The sequence below is a fragment of the Odocoileus virginianus genome, chromosome 33, assembly GCF_023699985.2.
Source record: "Odocoileus virginianus isolate 20LAN1187 ecotype Illinois chromosome 33, Ovbor_1.2, whole genome shotgun sequence".
Lineage (NCBI taxonomy): Eukaryota > Metazoa > Chordata > Mammalia > Artiodactyla > Cervidae > Odocoileus > Odocoileus virginianus.
This window is the reverse complement of record NC_069706.1, coordinates 17,346,494-17,361,724: the sequence shown is the minus strand read 5'-3', so window position 1 is coordinate 17,361,724 and position 15,231 is coordinate 17,346,494. Positions and strand designations below refer to the sequence as shown.

The 15,231-nt window shown below is 42.5% G+C and overlaps 1 protein-coding gene across 1 annotated transcript in view; it reads right to left on the bottom strand.

Annotated features, from left to right (window-relative positions):
* Positions 1 to 10,741, bottom strand: part of ACSM5 (acyl-CoA synthetase medium chain family member 5) — a 28,482-nt gene extending 17,741 nt beyond the window's left edge. Inside the window, exons 1-4 of the mRNA XM_070460964.1 lie at positions 10,591 to 10,741; positions 7,735 to 7,950; positions 3,895 to 4,105; positions 823 to 1,030 (exon numbers count right to left, since the gene is read on the bottom strand). Of these exons, the coding sequence (XP_070317065.1) occupies positions 823 to 1,030; positions 3,895 to 4,105; positions 7,735 to 7,938 (623 nt within the window). The 5' untranslated portion in view covers positions 7,939 to 7,950; positions 10,591 to 10,741. The remainder of the gene's footprint in view (positions 1 to 822; positions 1,031 to 3,894; positions 4,106 to 7,734; positions 7,951 to 10,590) is intronic.
* Positions 10,742 to 15,231: the final 4,490 nt, after the last annotated feature.

Sequence of the window (15,231 nt, the reverse complement as noted above, 5' to 3'; positions counted from 1 at the left end):
GTGTCTTTAATTCTTAGCCTATAGGAACGCATCGTGCTTCCCATTCGAAATCTTCTGGCTGGCCCGGCAAATGCTAACCCAGCACAACACCTGGAATACATGCAGTTCAGTTGTTCAGCTGTGTCTGACTCTTTGCGACCCCATGGACTGTAGCATGCCAGGCCTCCCTGTCCATTACCAACTCCCGGAGTTTACTCAAACTCAGGTCCATTGAGTTGGTGATGCCATCCAACCATCTCATCCTCTGTTGTCCCCTTCTCCTCCTGCCATCAATCTTTCCCAGCATCAGGGTCTTTTCAAATGAGTCAGCTCTTCGCATCAGGTGGCCAAAGTATTGGAGTTTCAGCTTCAACATCAGTCCTTCCAATGAATATTCAGAACTGATTTCCTTTAGGATGGACTGGTTGGATCTCCCTGCCGTCCATGGGACTCTCAAGAGTCTTCTCCAACACCACAGTTTGGAATACATTAAGCACTCAATATATGGAAGAAATTAGATTATTAATTGGCCACCTACAATGTACTAAGCGCATCATGTAAATCATCTCATTTACTCCATCTGATCATCTGTATTTATTACCACATCATAGAGACAAATACACAAAAAAATCTAGCGACAATTCTAGTACTGACTAAGTGAATAACACTGAAGGAACTTCAGGTAGTCCCCAGGAGGATTAGGTCTCAGGTCTGTCTTGCTTCCAAAGTGATTCACCTTTCTGATTCACTCTCTCCATGTGCAATGAGAAATCCATTCTTTTTACACAGGGGGAAATGCCTTGGCCTCATTTTTAAGCTCACCTCTGGAGAGTTCCAACTTACCAGAGGAGTTCCCTGAAGTTCATCCAGCCTGGCCGATAGCTGTCTGACACAAGCAGCTTGGTCTGAAGGGAAGGGCAGTCGGAGCTAATGGCATCCACCCGTGGGGCCAAGTGGTCACTGGTGATAATGGCCTTGGCTCTGGATGCCTGCAGCCGAAATTTGAGGTCTTTTTCTGTCAGCTGAGAGATGGCGGGAATCATGATGGTCCCTGATACCACACAGAGAGAGGATGTTGACTGGGTGACAGGGAAGACCCCTGTGAACAGGTCCAGACCAGATATTCCCAGATAGAAGCAGGAAAGGGCCAGAGATATTTAAAATGCCTGAACTGGAAAAGGCACTGTTAATGATAAAATATTGAAATTCAGAGAATATTTACAGAACATTTACACATGCTAAGAACTTTGCATGCATTATTTCATTTAATTCTTACAACCCTGGAAAGTAGATGTTATCATTAAACCCATTTGGCAGATTCGAAACACTAAGACCTAGACCTTTCTGCCTTAAATAAATTAACTATCCCAGGATCATACAGCTAAAATGTTGTAGAGCTGTGACTGTGAACCCAGGCAGTGGTAACCTTAAGACTCCATGATCTTGAACACTGTATTACATTGTCCTAGAAATTACCTGGAGAAAGAAATGGCAACCCACTCCATTATACTTGCCTGGAGAATCCCATGGAAAGAGGAGCCTGGCAGGCTACAGTCTATAGGGTCTCAAAGAGTTGGACATGACTGAAGCAACTTAGCATGCACACATGCAGAGATTACCTAGTTCAATGCTTTTTCAGGCCTTTCAAACAAAAGGCTATAGTGAATCTTAGCATTGGGTGTGGGTCACTTGGGGCAGGGGCAAGGGTATAGCAGTGGGGGCTCCATGGCCCCATATTACTTCAAACAAAACCACTCTATAGTAGTTGAGTTCATCTACTCTCAAGGGGAAGTGATAAGGAAACAGAAAGCAGGGGCAAATTTTAATCAGACACTTGAAAAACCACTTGAACATCTCAGAATGCAGGCTGTAAACACTCCACACTCCACTGAGTCCAACATTCTCATTTCACAGAGGAGAAGAAAGAGACCCTAAAATAATTGGCCACCCAGTGAATGAGGACAGAAGACAGAGGAAAGGGCCAATCCCAAATAGGGTGGAGTCCAAGCAAAACCCTCATTTCCCTTCTCTCCATCTCCTAAACTTTATGGGATTTAAAGCCCAGCATGAACACTTTGGGAGCTGAGCAGTTTGGTTCTTCACTCCACCTCTCTGTTTTAGCTGTTTCTAATACAAGTCTGTTCTATCCGGAGCTTTGGTGGCCCAGAGATGGTGGGCAGCCGGAGCTGTCAGCAAGAGAAATGAGGTGAACACCATAGACTGAAAGAAAAGTGACAAGTGCTTATCAGGAGAACATGGGGATGTGAGAATGTGAGGTCATTCAGGTTGTTTCGCCTTGGGAATGAACAGGATGCTAGACTTGATGTGGCGATGGAGAACATGGTCTTGAGCTACTTGGACAGCAAAGAAATGGGGTATGTGTATAATTGTTGAAACTGGAGACATTTTTCGGTTATAATTCCAGAAAAAAATGATAATAATACTGCAAAGAGAAGTTTTGATCATGCAAGGTGCCTAACACAGTGCCTGGAGCAGAGCAGATCCTCAGGATCTCCCTTACCTCAGTCCTCATTTAGATGGATTTTGTATTCATGGCAGAATATGGAGAAGTCCCCAACCCTGTGTGCCTGTTTCTTTTCTTCAGAGCTGGATACACTATAATGGTGCTCACTTTTATTTGTTGTCCAAAAATAGGTAAAAATAAAGTTTTGGGGAGAACAACCTATTCACAAAATGGTTGGATTAAGCTTGATCATACAGAAAGGTCAATTTTCTGATATGAGTTTGTACTGATTTGCAAACATTTGTGACAACAGATTTCAGGTGGATTGTTCTACAGATACAACTGGAAGGGAGTGGACGACTTTCTGAGTGGTAGAAAGTTCCTAGGGGATGGAGGAACTAGCACCCCACCAAAAGTCGATGTCTTGCTTTTGAAAAATCAGCCTAAAAACTCCAGCCCTTTCAACATGTGCATAGGACAGAGCCAGCAGAGGCTCTTGGGGGTACTGAGGGCTATATCCTTTGGCCTCCCCTCCTTTGCGGAAGGAACCATCTGAAGATTAATAAGTTCAAGACAGCAGTCATCCCTTGATGGGTGAGGCATGTGAGCTCTAGTTCACCACAGTCCTCAGCACTCCCTGCTGCCTCACATTGTTAGGGAAATTAAATGAATAGTCTTGTTTAGGCTTCAGAGACAAAGCAGAGCAGTCCTCTGACCTTGCCTCTAACCTTCAGGGACACTGCCCAGACTGGGAGTGAATGCAAGATTTGCAGCACCAAAGATAAGATGGGGGAGAAATCTTGAGATTGTTGAGCCCCTAAAGGGGGCCTGGCCAACCAAGCCCCAGGCTTAGCAACATTCTAAGTTTTACAAGACAAAACAAACATCATTAACATGAAATCAGGCTTGCGATTTGGCCACAGATTGATGATGATATCAGTTTTTGTAGTCCTGGGATTATCAGCAGAACACTGAACTGCAATCTTTGAAGTCTCACCCATGGAGTCGACACACTGCCTGGGACCCTTTCCCAACTGGGACTCACAATGTGCTATGACATGGGGCTTCCCAGTGCTGTTTAAGTCTGGATGTTGGTGTAGTCTCTGCTCTTTCTATTTCTCTTTTCTTTTAATGTTGGTATGTTGAAAGCAAGCTAGATAATTCTCTAATACATATCTGTATTCTCTATTTGCATATAACGAGTGGCTTACTTTATTAACAAATCCTTTGAACCTGAGACGAAAGTGGAAAACATTCGACAAAACACATACTGACCTGCTTTGATCAATTACAGTGCTCTCTGGCCCCTGCACACAATCATGCTGTGATTGGAAAGTAAACAAAACTCCACATGAGGTTCAACTTACTCCATTTCCCAGACATTGTGGAAGCTGCCCAAACTCAGGCAGGTTATGTCAGCCCCAACTGGGAGTCTCAACCCGGTCACTGACCTGTCCGCATACAAGCCACGCTGACCAGCCACCACTCCGGGAGCCGTGGGAGCACCAGCATCATTCTGTCTCCAGGCTGCAGGCCACAGGCACCCTCCAGCACATTAGCCGCCTTCCTGGACTGCTCCGCCAGCTCTTCAAAGCTCCACTTGACCTCTGCTCCTGCACCATCAACCCACCAGAAGGCAGGGATTGGGGGCCGGTGGCCAGCCTAGAGAATTGTATAGGCAAAAAAGAAATAGAAGACGTGGGTGAGGATTTTTGTTTGTTTGCTCTTCTTTTTTTTTTTTTTTAACTTTTTTTTACAATAGTTATTAAAGTCACAGGGTTAAAAAATCAAAATGATATGAAAAGATATGCATTGAGAAGGCTTCTTCCACACTGGGCCTATCCTGCTCCCCACTTCACCTGTCTCAATGAGCAACCAGTATTATTAGTTTCCTGCAAATCCTTCCAGTGCATCTTTAGGCAAACATAAATATATTCTTTTTTTCCATCCCATCTTTTTAAAGCAAAAGATAGTCTAAGATTTATACTATTCTGTGTCCTCCCTTTTTAAAAACTGAGATGCAATTCTCCTACCATAAAATTTACCATTTTGAAGCACACAATTCAAGGGGTTTTGGTATATTCACAAAGTTATGTAACCATCACTACTATCTAACTCCAGAAAATTTTCATTATCCTAAAAAAATGTTTTACACATTAGTAGTCACACCCTATTCTTTCCTTATCCAGCCCCTGGCAACCACTAATCTATTTTCTGTATGGATTTGTCTATTCTGGTTATTTGACATGAATGAAATTATGCAATATGTGGTCTTTTGTGTCTGGTTTCTTTCACTTAGCATGTTTTCAAGATTTATCCATGTTGTAGCATGTATTGCTGTTACATTCCTTTTAATGGCCAAATAGCATTCTACTGCATGGATAGACCATATTTTGTTTATCCATTCATCAGCTGATGGACATTAGTGTTGCTTCCACTTCCATAAAGTTTTTATGAACATTTATGCACAAGTTTTTGTATGAACATGTGCTTTCTCTTCTCTGGGATATATATCTGTGAGAGTAGTGCTAGGTCATATGATAACTCTATGAGTAATTGCCAAACTGTTTTCCACAGCATCTGTACCATTTTACATTTCCACCAGTAATGTATGAGGTTTCTAATTTCTCTATATTTTTGTTAACACTTCTTAGCAAACACTTTGGTTTTCTTTCTCTATTTTTTCTGTTTATTTCTTCTTGCCCAACACTTTTTTGTTTGTCTGTTTTTGCTTTTAGCCATGTCACTCTGTATGAAATTGTACCTCTTTGTGGTTGGGATTGCTTACCCGTAATGAATAAAGATGTTGAGCATTTTGCCATGTGTCTGTTGGCAATTTGTTTATATTCTTTAGAGAAATGCCTATTTGAATACTTAGCCAATATTTTAATTGGGTTATTCATACATTGCAGATTATATACACACACACACACATATACATAAATTATATATCTCAGATATGTGATTTTGTGGGTTGTCTTTTCATTTTGACCTACAAATGCTAGAAATTTTCATGAAATTCAATTTATCTACTTTCTTTCATTGCTTATACTTTAGAAACCATTACCTAATCCAGGATATGCACCTATATTTTCTTCTAAGAATTTTATATTTTTTTCTCCTTCATTTAGGTCTTTGATCCATTTTTGAGTTAATTCTTGTATGTGGTGTGAGGTTGGGGTCACATTCTTTTTTTGCATGTGAATATCCAGTTGTGCCAGCACCATTAATTGGAAGGACAATTCTTTCCCCATTTAATTTTCTTGGCACCTTTGTTGAAAACTAACTGACCATAGATTTATGGGTATATTTCTGATTCTTAGGTTTATCCCATTCATCTATGCCTATCCTTATGCCAGTACCAGATTGTCTTCTTCTTTTTTTCCTACACAGTCTTGATTACTGTAACTTTGTAGTAGGTATTGAAATAAGAAAGTGTGTGTCCACCAGGTTGTGCTTCTTTTTCAAGATTGTTTTGGTTATTATGGGTTCCTTGCATTTCCACATGACTGTTTGGACAAGATTGTATATTTTTGCAAAGTCTACTGGAATTTTGATAAAGCTTACATTGAATATGTAAATCAATTTGGTATATATTGTCATTTTTTTGCAACTTCATAATTTATGCCTTAATAACAATTCAGTTTTTAAAACATACAGATCAACTTATTCATACTATTCCTTTATGGAAGAGACTTCAGGTAAGCTTTTAAAAGTATGAATAACATAATACATAATTATTTTCTGGTAGTTCTTGGCTGCTGAAAGTTAAATTTCATCAGATGTATTTTAACATTTTCAGAATAGTCACAAAGGATATGTAATTTTTGCATAATGAGGTAATATCTCTGGGGCATTCTCATTGAAGTACACCCAGATGTTAACCAGAGTGTCTTTAGTATACATTCCCTGGATTACTCTAATCTTTAGTTAGTTTCTAGAATTCTGAAAAGTTGATTATGACTAAGTTTTTTGTTTTGCTTTTATGGAGAATAAAATTTCAGAAAGTCCTTATTCCATCATTTTTGCTGACTTAACCCTCTTTGTTTGATTTTTTTTCATGAGGAGAAGTCTTCTAAGAATGAGCTTGTGTGCATGCATGCTAAGTCGCTTCAGTCCCATCTGACTCTTTGTGACCCCATGGACTGTAGCCTGTCAGGCTCCTCTGTCCATGGGATTTTCCAAGCAAGAATACTGGAGTGGGTTGCCATTGCCTTCTCCAAGGTAGGAGGGAGCTGCTGTCATCCCCACTCCACAGGCAAGGAGCTGGGGCCACTTCAGGCCCACATAGCCTGTGAGCTTATGAAATCCAGGGGACTACAGAGCCTGGCAGGAAGGTCATTTCAGGGAAGCACTGAATAAGCTTAATGTGGTTTTATTTTCTAAAAAAATCTTATACTTTGTAGATAGTAAAGGAGCACCCTGACCCCAATCTCTTATTTCTCATTTAATTCTCACAGCTCCAGTTGGCATACTGTATGACTCCATTTTTATAGATAAGGTAACTGAGATACAAGGAGCCTAGCGATTGGCTCAAGGTCATGCTTCAAGCAGATAAAGCACATCTGACAGCAAAACTTACTTTTACATCTCAGTCATTCTCATGCCACCTCCATACATTTAACCATATCCACTAATGATAGACTATTACCACATCTACTCACAATATTACTTAGCTCATCTTTTTTCTTTAAACAAGCTCTTCTTAAAATTAACATAAATAAATTTCTTTGAGATAAAGTTTATATTCTTCTACTATAAACAAAAGGTATCTTTAACACAGAGTACAAAGAGAGGCACAACAGACAGACAAGGAAGGGAAGATAAAGAAGGAAGCAAATGCACAGACATACGAGGAAGTCAAGATCGTCTGAATTCAATCCTATGTATTTGCTGTGATCTGTGAAAAGTTTGAGCCTGAGCCAAGCTCTCCCCTTATTTAAAAAGGGATGGACCCAAAGTGAGGAAGATACTAAAAACAGATTAGTAGTAGTACAAAACTTTCTCCACTTGCTCAGAATGATTCAAAGGATTTGATTGGGGCATAACTCTCCCCCTGGGTAATTTGGGTTTAGGAATGTGAGAATACTAGGGATTAGGTAGGGGTGTCTAAGGCTCCAAGACTTAGTCATAATAGCTTTTTTAAGGCTTAAATGCTCACAGTTTAAATTTTAAGACTTGCAAAACTCTCAAGCCACGATGTACACGTCTTATAGCCTCGAGTCTCACTGGGGTTTTGCGAAGGAGGAGTCTGATGCCCAAGTTGGACCCTAGGACACCGTGAGCTTCACCTTTTCCAGCTGACTCCACACGTCCAGCACATCATGGGCAAAGTTGAAATACTCAGGCACTGGCTGCCTGCCCAGGCTGATGGCTTCCCAGGTGGCCACAATCTTCTCCGGGACAGGAAGGGGCGGTGGCTGCCCATGAGACCCACAGATACCCCGAGCATTTCTCAGTGCCTGGAGGACCAGCTCTCTTAGCCATAGCCTCATGTTGCCTCCTGCCTGTCATCAAAGAAAAGAGAGAATGTCATCACGAATTTTGGGCTTTAGGGAGACTGAGGTTGGAGAGAAACCTGTGGTCAGCCCTAGGGTGACCACAGCACATATTGCCTTGTAGAGCAGAGTCTTCGGCTTTAATCTGAGTTCCATGGCGTGATTTTGATCATTTCTCCTCCCTGGGCCTGAGGTTCATTTCTCCCACCTTTCACGGCCTGTTGGATCTCTGTGGAGGGCAGGAACTCAGAGCCTACCTCCCAAGGCTCAGTCCTTCAAACTGAATTCCTCAAAAAGCCTTTGGCAAATCCTGAACTGGCCTGACAAGTCTGAAGAAAGCTCCAGGGCAGCACCTTCCAAAAGATATATGATATAAACCACACCTTCTCCCGTAATGCACAACTCTCTGGTAGTTTCATTCAAAAAAATTAAAAAGAAACAGGTGAATACATTTTATTTAACTATTGTGGAATGGAATGGAATGAAGTGAAGTGAGTCGCTTAGTCGTGTCTGACTCTTTGTGACCCCAGGGACTATACAGTTCATGGAATTCTCCAGGCCAGAATACTGGAGTGGGTAGCTGTTCCCTTTTCCAAGGGATCTTCCCAACCCAGGGATTGAACCCAGGTCTTCCACATTGCAGGTGGATTCTTTACCGCCTGAGCCACAAGGGAAGCCCTTGTGGAATGGAATACTTCCTGCCATATCAGTGGGCAAGAAATGCCACAGCCATCAGTGATTTGGGGCCTTCAAATGTGAATGCAGGCTCCCCAAAGGGAATGCAACGCCTACTATCCATCTGATGTGATGCTCCCCATGGTGATTGCTGAAGAGCTGGGGGATGGGTGGGAAATGCAAGAAGCAACCATCCACTATATCTGCCACGCCTTGTGGTGAACAAAGAATTAAGGATGTAAACAATTAAGAAATAGAGTTTGGCCCCAGATAGCTGAGGGGCATAAGAGTGAGTGAGTGTTGCTCAGTCATGCCTGACTCTTGCAACACCATGAACTGTAGCCTGCCAGGTTCCTCTGTCCATGAAATTCTTCAGGCAAGATTATTGGAGTGGGTTGTCATTTCTTTCTCCAGAGGGACATATGAAAGGAATGAATTCAGTGAGCCCAGAGGCTAGCATCCTCCTACAGATTGAAGCTAAATTCCTTAATATCTGGTTTTCCATACTTAATAATCTTTGTTGTTCATACTGCCTGCCCTCTTTGTTCCAAACTTGTATATAGCCTAACTCCCTTTTCTGCCTCCTCAGAGCAATTTTCTCAGGGCTCCTGAGATGCTGCCTCCTGGGCTGGGAGTCATTAATATCCCCACCAAATAAAATAATTCTCTACTTTCACCAGAGATACACTAGCTGTATCCTATAATTTCAAACATGTAATCAATATCAGAAGACATTATTAAAGAGATATTTTATATTCTGTTGTTCTTAAGTCTTTGAAGTCCAATGTGCATTTTCCATTTACAGGCACACTTCGGTTTAGACCAGCCACATTCAAATGCTCCAAAAGCTCCACGTGGCTAGTTTCTACTGTATTGGACCAGAATATTTTAGTATCTGGATATTCAGAGTGTAGTCTATGGACCAGCGACATCAGTATTACTTGGGAACAGGTTACAAATGCAGAACCTTAGACCTCACCCAAGACCTGTGGAATTAGAATCTGCATTTCAACATGAACCCCAGGCCAGCTGAGCACATTAAAGTTTAAGAAGTGAAGCAGTGGCCACGGGACAATATCCCCAGATTCATTTCCTTTCTGCCAAGTTCCTCTTAGTAATAATAATAATAGAATGCAATAATAATAACTGCCATAAACTAAATGTTTGTGCTCTCCCCAAATCCATGTGTAATTTATTCCTAACCTCCAATGTAATGGTGTGAGGAGGTGAGGCTGCTGATTGGTGATTAAGTCATGAGGGTGGAACCCTTATAAAAGAGACCCCAGAGAACTCCCACCTTCCTTCTGCTTGCTGAGGCTAGAACTATGAACCAGGAAACAGGCCCTCACCAGACACCAATCTGCCCATGGTGCCTTGATCTTGCACTTTCCAGCCTCTAGAACTATGACAAACAATGACAAACTTGTTTAAACCACCTAGTATGTGGTATTTTTGTATAGCAGCCAAAACGACTAAGACAACAATAATAATGTGCCAGGATAACAAGAAAAGCAATAACAACTGTCATCTCAAGCATTTGAAAAGGGCTTTATAAATGTTATTTCCTTAAATCCTAATAACTGTGTAATGTGTTATGTTCTCTATTTACAGATAAAGAAAGCAAGGCTTGGAGAGAAAAAGTGACTTCCAGGTCTCACCTCCCAGAAAGCTAGACCTCAGGCCCTGTGCCACCAGCCCTGCTGTGGGCCAGGCTGGGGGTGGTGGCTGCAACTTCAGGACTCCCTTTCCTTCACCTCCCTCCTTACTCCTTACCTCTCCAGAACTCTGCCCCAAGCCCTTTCCTCTGCTTTTCTCTCCTGGATTCCTGGGGTCCCTTGACAGCAGATGTTTAGAATCTCAGGCTTCCTTCCTAAGTGTACAAAGCCCCATTCCTGGCCCTACCCCCTTTAAGCTTAAATCAGTAAAGGCTTGGGGCAGCTGACACCTCCTGCCAAGCATTTCTCTTCACTGTACCTTGTTCTTGAACCCAGGAAATGCGAAGACTTCCAGGTTTTGCTTCAGTGGAATGCAGGCCTTTGTGCCTGTAAACAAACAGGCTCCCAGGAACGCTAGTAAAGGCAATCTGCTAACTCAGCCTCCTGTGGGAACCTTGGCCCCAAATGCAGCCAAGAGAGGGCAGAGCCTAAGCCAACAGAGGACGGCGTCAGCTGGTCAGCACACTTGAGCCAGCGAGAGTCGCCCTGCAAACGTTTTTTCACAGCTGGGAGATGCAATTCCAACCTCAGGGCCTGGAGGGTCCTGGACTCCACTAGGGGATATTTTCCCTGAAACTTCAGGTCACCATCTAATCCAGAAAGAGAACAGGAACTATATTGTATTCTGGCAGAAAGAAGGCCATAGCGACAATAATATAAATCAAATCATGTCCCTTTTCTGTGCAAAACCCTCCAGAGACAGAAAACAGACAAGAAGTAGATGGGCAGTTACCTAGAGCAACAGGACACAAGGGATGGTTGGAAATGTTCTAAACTGGGAGCGTGGCCGTGACTGCGCATCTCTATAAACTTCAGTTCAGTTCAGTTGTCGCTCAGTCGTGTCCGACTCTTTGTGACCCCATGGACTTTGCGACCCCATGGGCTCGATAAACTTAGCAAAAGAAATTAACAGTAATACAAATAATTGTACACTTGAAATGAGTGAATTTTTTGGTACGTGAATTATACCTAAATAAAGCTACTAAAAATAACTAAACCTCCTCTGTTGCCTTGTGTCTGTTAGCGTCAAAGTCAAAGTCTCAAAAACAGTTCTCACTGGGCTTATTGGGCTGCAGCCACTGTAGTCTCCTTGTGGGATTGAAGTTGTGGCTTGGGGTGGGGCTGCTGGTAAACTGGTTCTCTGAGAACAAAAACTGCACAATTGACTTACAGTGTTTGCCAGTACCTGCAGTTAAAAATTCCCACCGTGGCCAGTTTCGGTTCCCACAAGTTTCAACCCACCAGAGTTGCAAAACTTCTGAATATTAACAAGCTCTCAGGCTGGCTCCGGCCAGTGCTGCTTCAGGTCTTCTTGCAGATCATCTGCCAGGAAGCTCCATCCACATGACTCAGCTCATGGAGCCTTCAACCCACTCCCTCATCGAAAGTGGAATCCTCTCCCATCTGATGCTTCCTACCCATGGTTCTCTGCTTGACCTTCCTCCCCAGGATTAATCACTTTCTAACAGTTGATACGTGTTAAAATATGTTTTTATTTTTATTTTTCTCCAACTGCACTGAGGTATTGATTCCAGACGCGTGCAGTAGTAAATGGCAGCTGGCAGCAAGCAGCAGCAAGAGGTAGCTGGAAGCAGGGTCTTAGTTTCCCAGACTGGAGTCCTAACCACTGGACCACAGGGGCCAGCAGTTAGGGCTAAGTTCCCTAGTCCTGCCTGCCTAGTCAAGAAGGAATTCAGGTGAGGAGGCAGAAGGTAAAGAGTAAAGTAAAAAGTTTATTGAAAGGAAAAGTACAGGCGGAAAGGCGCATGGGCGAGCTCAGAGAGACAGTCGAGCCTCTGGGAAGTTTAAATCCTTTATAAGGGCATTTCTCCAGGTCTGTCTTCCCTCAGGTCAATCACCTTGCTTTGCTCCACACTGATTAATTTGTCTCAGGACACTCCCCTGAGGCGCACATGTACACTTTAGCTATTAAGGTGTGGCTAATCTCTTGCACATCATTTGAATCTCAAAGTGAAGTCTTCTGGGAGGAGCAAGACTCATTATGGCCTGGAATCACCCTCTAACTTTTGACTCCAAGGAGCCTTTCTGTATATGTATCAGTTCAGTTCAGTTCAGTTGCTCAGTTGTGTCCAATTCTTTGCAACCCCATGGACTGTAGCACGACAGGCCTCCCTGTCCATCACCAACTGCCAGAGTTTACTCAAACTCATGTCCGTTGAGTTGGTGATGCCATCCAACCATCTCTTTCTTCTGTCGTCCCCTTCTCCTCCCGCCTTCAATCTTTCCCAGCATCAAGGTCTTTTCAAATGAGTCAGCTCTTCATATCAGTTGGCAAAGTATTGGAGTTTCAGTTTCAGCATCAGTCCTTCCAGGGAATATTCAGGACTGATTTCTTTTAGGATGGATTGGTTGGATCTCCTTGCAGTCCAAGGGACTCTCAAGAGTCTTCAACACCACAGTTCAAAAGCATCAATTCTTTGGTACTCAGCTTTTTTTATGGTCCAACACACATCCATACATGACTCCTGGAAAAACCATAGCCTTGACTTGATGAACCTTTGTTGGCAAAGTAATGTCTCTGCTTCTTAATAAGCTGTCTAGGCTGGTCATAACTTTTCTTCTAAGGAGTAAGCATCTTTTAATTTCATGGCTGCAGTCACCATCTACAGTGATTTTGGAGCCCAAGAAAATAAAGTCAGCCACTATTTCCCCATCTATTTGCCATGAGGTGATGGGACTAGAACTAACACCCAAAAAAGATGTCATTTTCTTTATAGGGGACTGGAATGCAAAAGTAGGAGGTCAAGAAACACCTGGAGTAACAGGCAAATTTGGCCTTGGAGTACAGAATGAAGCAGGGCAAAGGCTAATAAGAATTTTGCCAAGAGAATGCACTGGTCACAGCAAACACCCTCTTCCAACAACACAAGAGAAGATTCTGCACATGGACATCACCAGATGGTCAATACCAAAATCAGATTGATTATATTCTTTGCACCCAGAGATGGAGAAGCTCTATACAGTCAGGAAAAACAAGACCGGGAGCTGACTGTGGCTCAGATCATGAACTCCTTATTGCCAAATTCAGACTTAAACTGAAGAAAGTAGGGAAAACCGCTAGACCATTCAGGTATGACCTAAATCAAATCCCTTATGACTATACAGTGGAAGTGAGAAATAGATTTAAGGGGCTAGATCTGATAGACAGAGAGCCTGATGAACTATGGACAGAGGTTCGTGACATTGTACAGGAAACAGGGATCAAGACCATTCCCATGGAAAAGAAATGCAAAAAGGCAAAATGGTAGTCTGAGGAGGCCTTACAAATAGCTGTGAAAAGAAGAGAACCGAAAAGCAAAGGAGAAAAGGAAATTTATTCCCATTTGAATGCAGAGTTCCAAAGAATAGCCAGGAGAGATAAGAAAACCTTCCTCAGCGATCAATGCAAAGAAATAGAGGAAAACAACAGAATGGGAAAGACTAGAGATCTCTTCAAGAGAATTGGAGATATCAAGGGAACATTTCAGGCAAAGATGGGTTCGATAAAGGACAGAAATGGTATGGACCTAACAGAAGCAGAAGATATTAAGAAGAGGTGGCAAAAATACACAGAAGAACTGTACAAAAAAGATCTTCACGACCCAGATAATCACCATGGTGTGATCACTCAATTAGAGCCAGACATCGTGGAATGTGAAGTCAAGTGGGCCTTAGAAAGCATCACTATGAACGAAGCTAGTGGAGGTGATGGAATTCCAGTTGAGCTCATCACTCATTATCAGAGAAATGCAAATCAAAACCACAATGAGGTACCATTACACTCCAGTCAGGATGGCTGCTATCCAAAAGTCTACAAGCAATAAATGCTGGAGAGGGTGTGGAGAAAAGGGAACCCTCTTACACTGTTGGTGGGAATGCAAACTAGTACAGCCACTATGGAGAACAGTGTGGAGATTTCTTAAAACACTGGAAATAGAACTGCCATATGACCCAGCAATACCACTTCTGGGCATACACACTGAGGAAACCAGATCTGAAAGAGACATGTGCACCCCAATGTTCATTGCAGCACTGTTTACAATAGCCAGGACATGGAAGCAACCTAGATGCCCATCAGCAGACGAATGGATAAGGAAACTGTGGTACATATACGCCATGGAATATTACTCAGCCATTAAAAAGAATTCATTTGAATCAGTTCTAATGAGATGGATGAAACTGGAGCCCATTATACAGAGTGAAGTAAGCCAGAAAGATAAAGAACATTACAGTATACTAACACATATATATGGAATTTAGAAAGATGGTAATGATAACCCTATATGCAAAACAGAGAAAGAGACACAGATGTACAGAACAGACTTTTGGGCTCTGTGGGAGAAGGCGAGGGTGGGATGTTTCGAGAGAACAGCATCGAAACATGTATATTATCTATGGTGAAACAGATCACCAGCCCAGGTTGGATGCATGAGACAAGTGCTCAGGCCTGGTGCACTGGGAAGACCCAGAGGGATCGAGTAGAGAGGGAGGTGGGAGGGGGGATTGGGATGGGGAATACATATAAATCCATGGCTGATTCATGTCAATGTATGACAAAAACCACTACAATATTGTAAAGTAATTAGCCTCCAACTAATAAAAATAAATGAAAAAACAACAACAACAACAACAAAAAAAAAAAGAATTCCAGTTGAGCTATTTCAAATCCTGAAGGATGATGCTGTGAAAGTGCTGCACTCAATATGTCAGCAAATTTGGAAAACTCAGCAGTGGCCACAGGACTGGAAAAGGTCAGTTTTCACTCCAATCCATTAGAAAGGCAATGCCAAGGAATGCTCAAACTACTGCACAATTGCACTCATCTCACACGCTAGTAAACAATGCTCAAAATTCTCCAAGCCAGGCTTCAGCAATACGTGAACCAAGAACTTCCAGATGT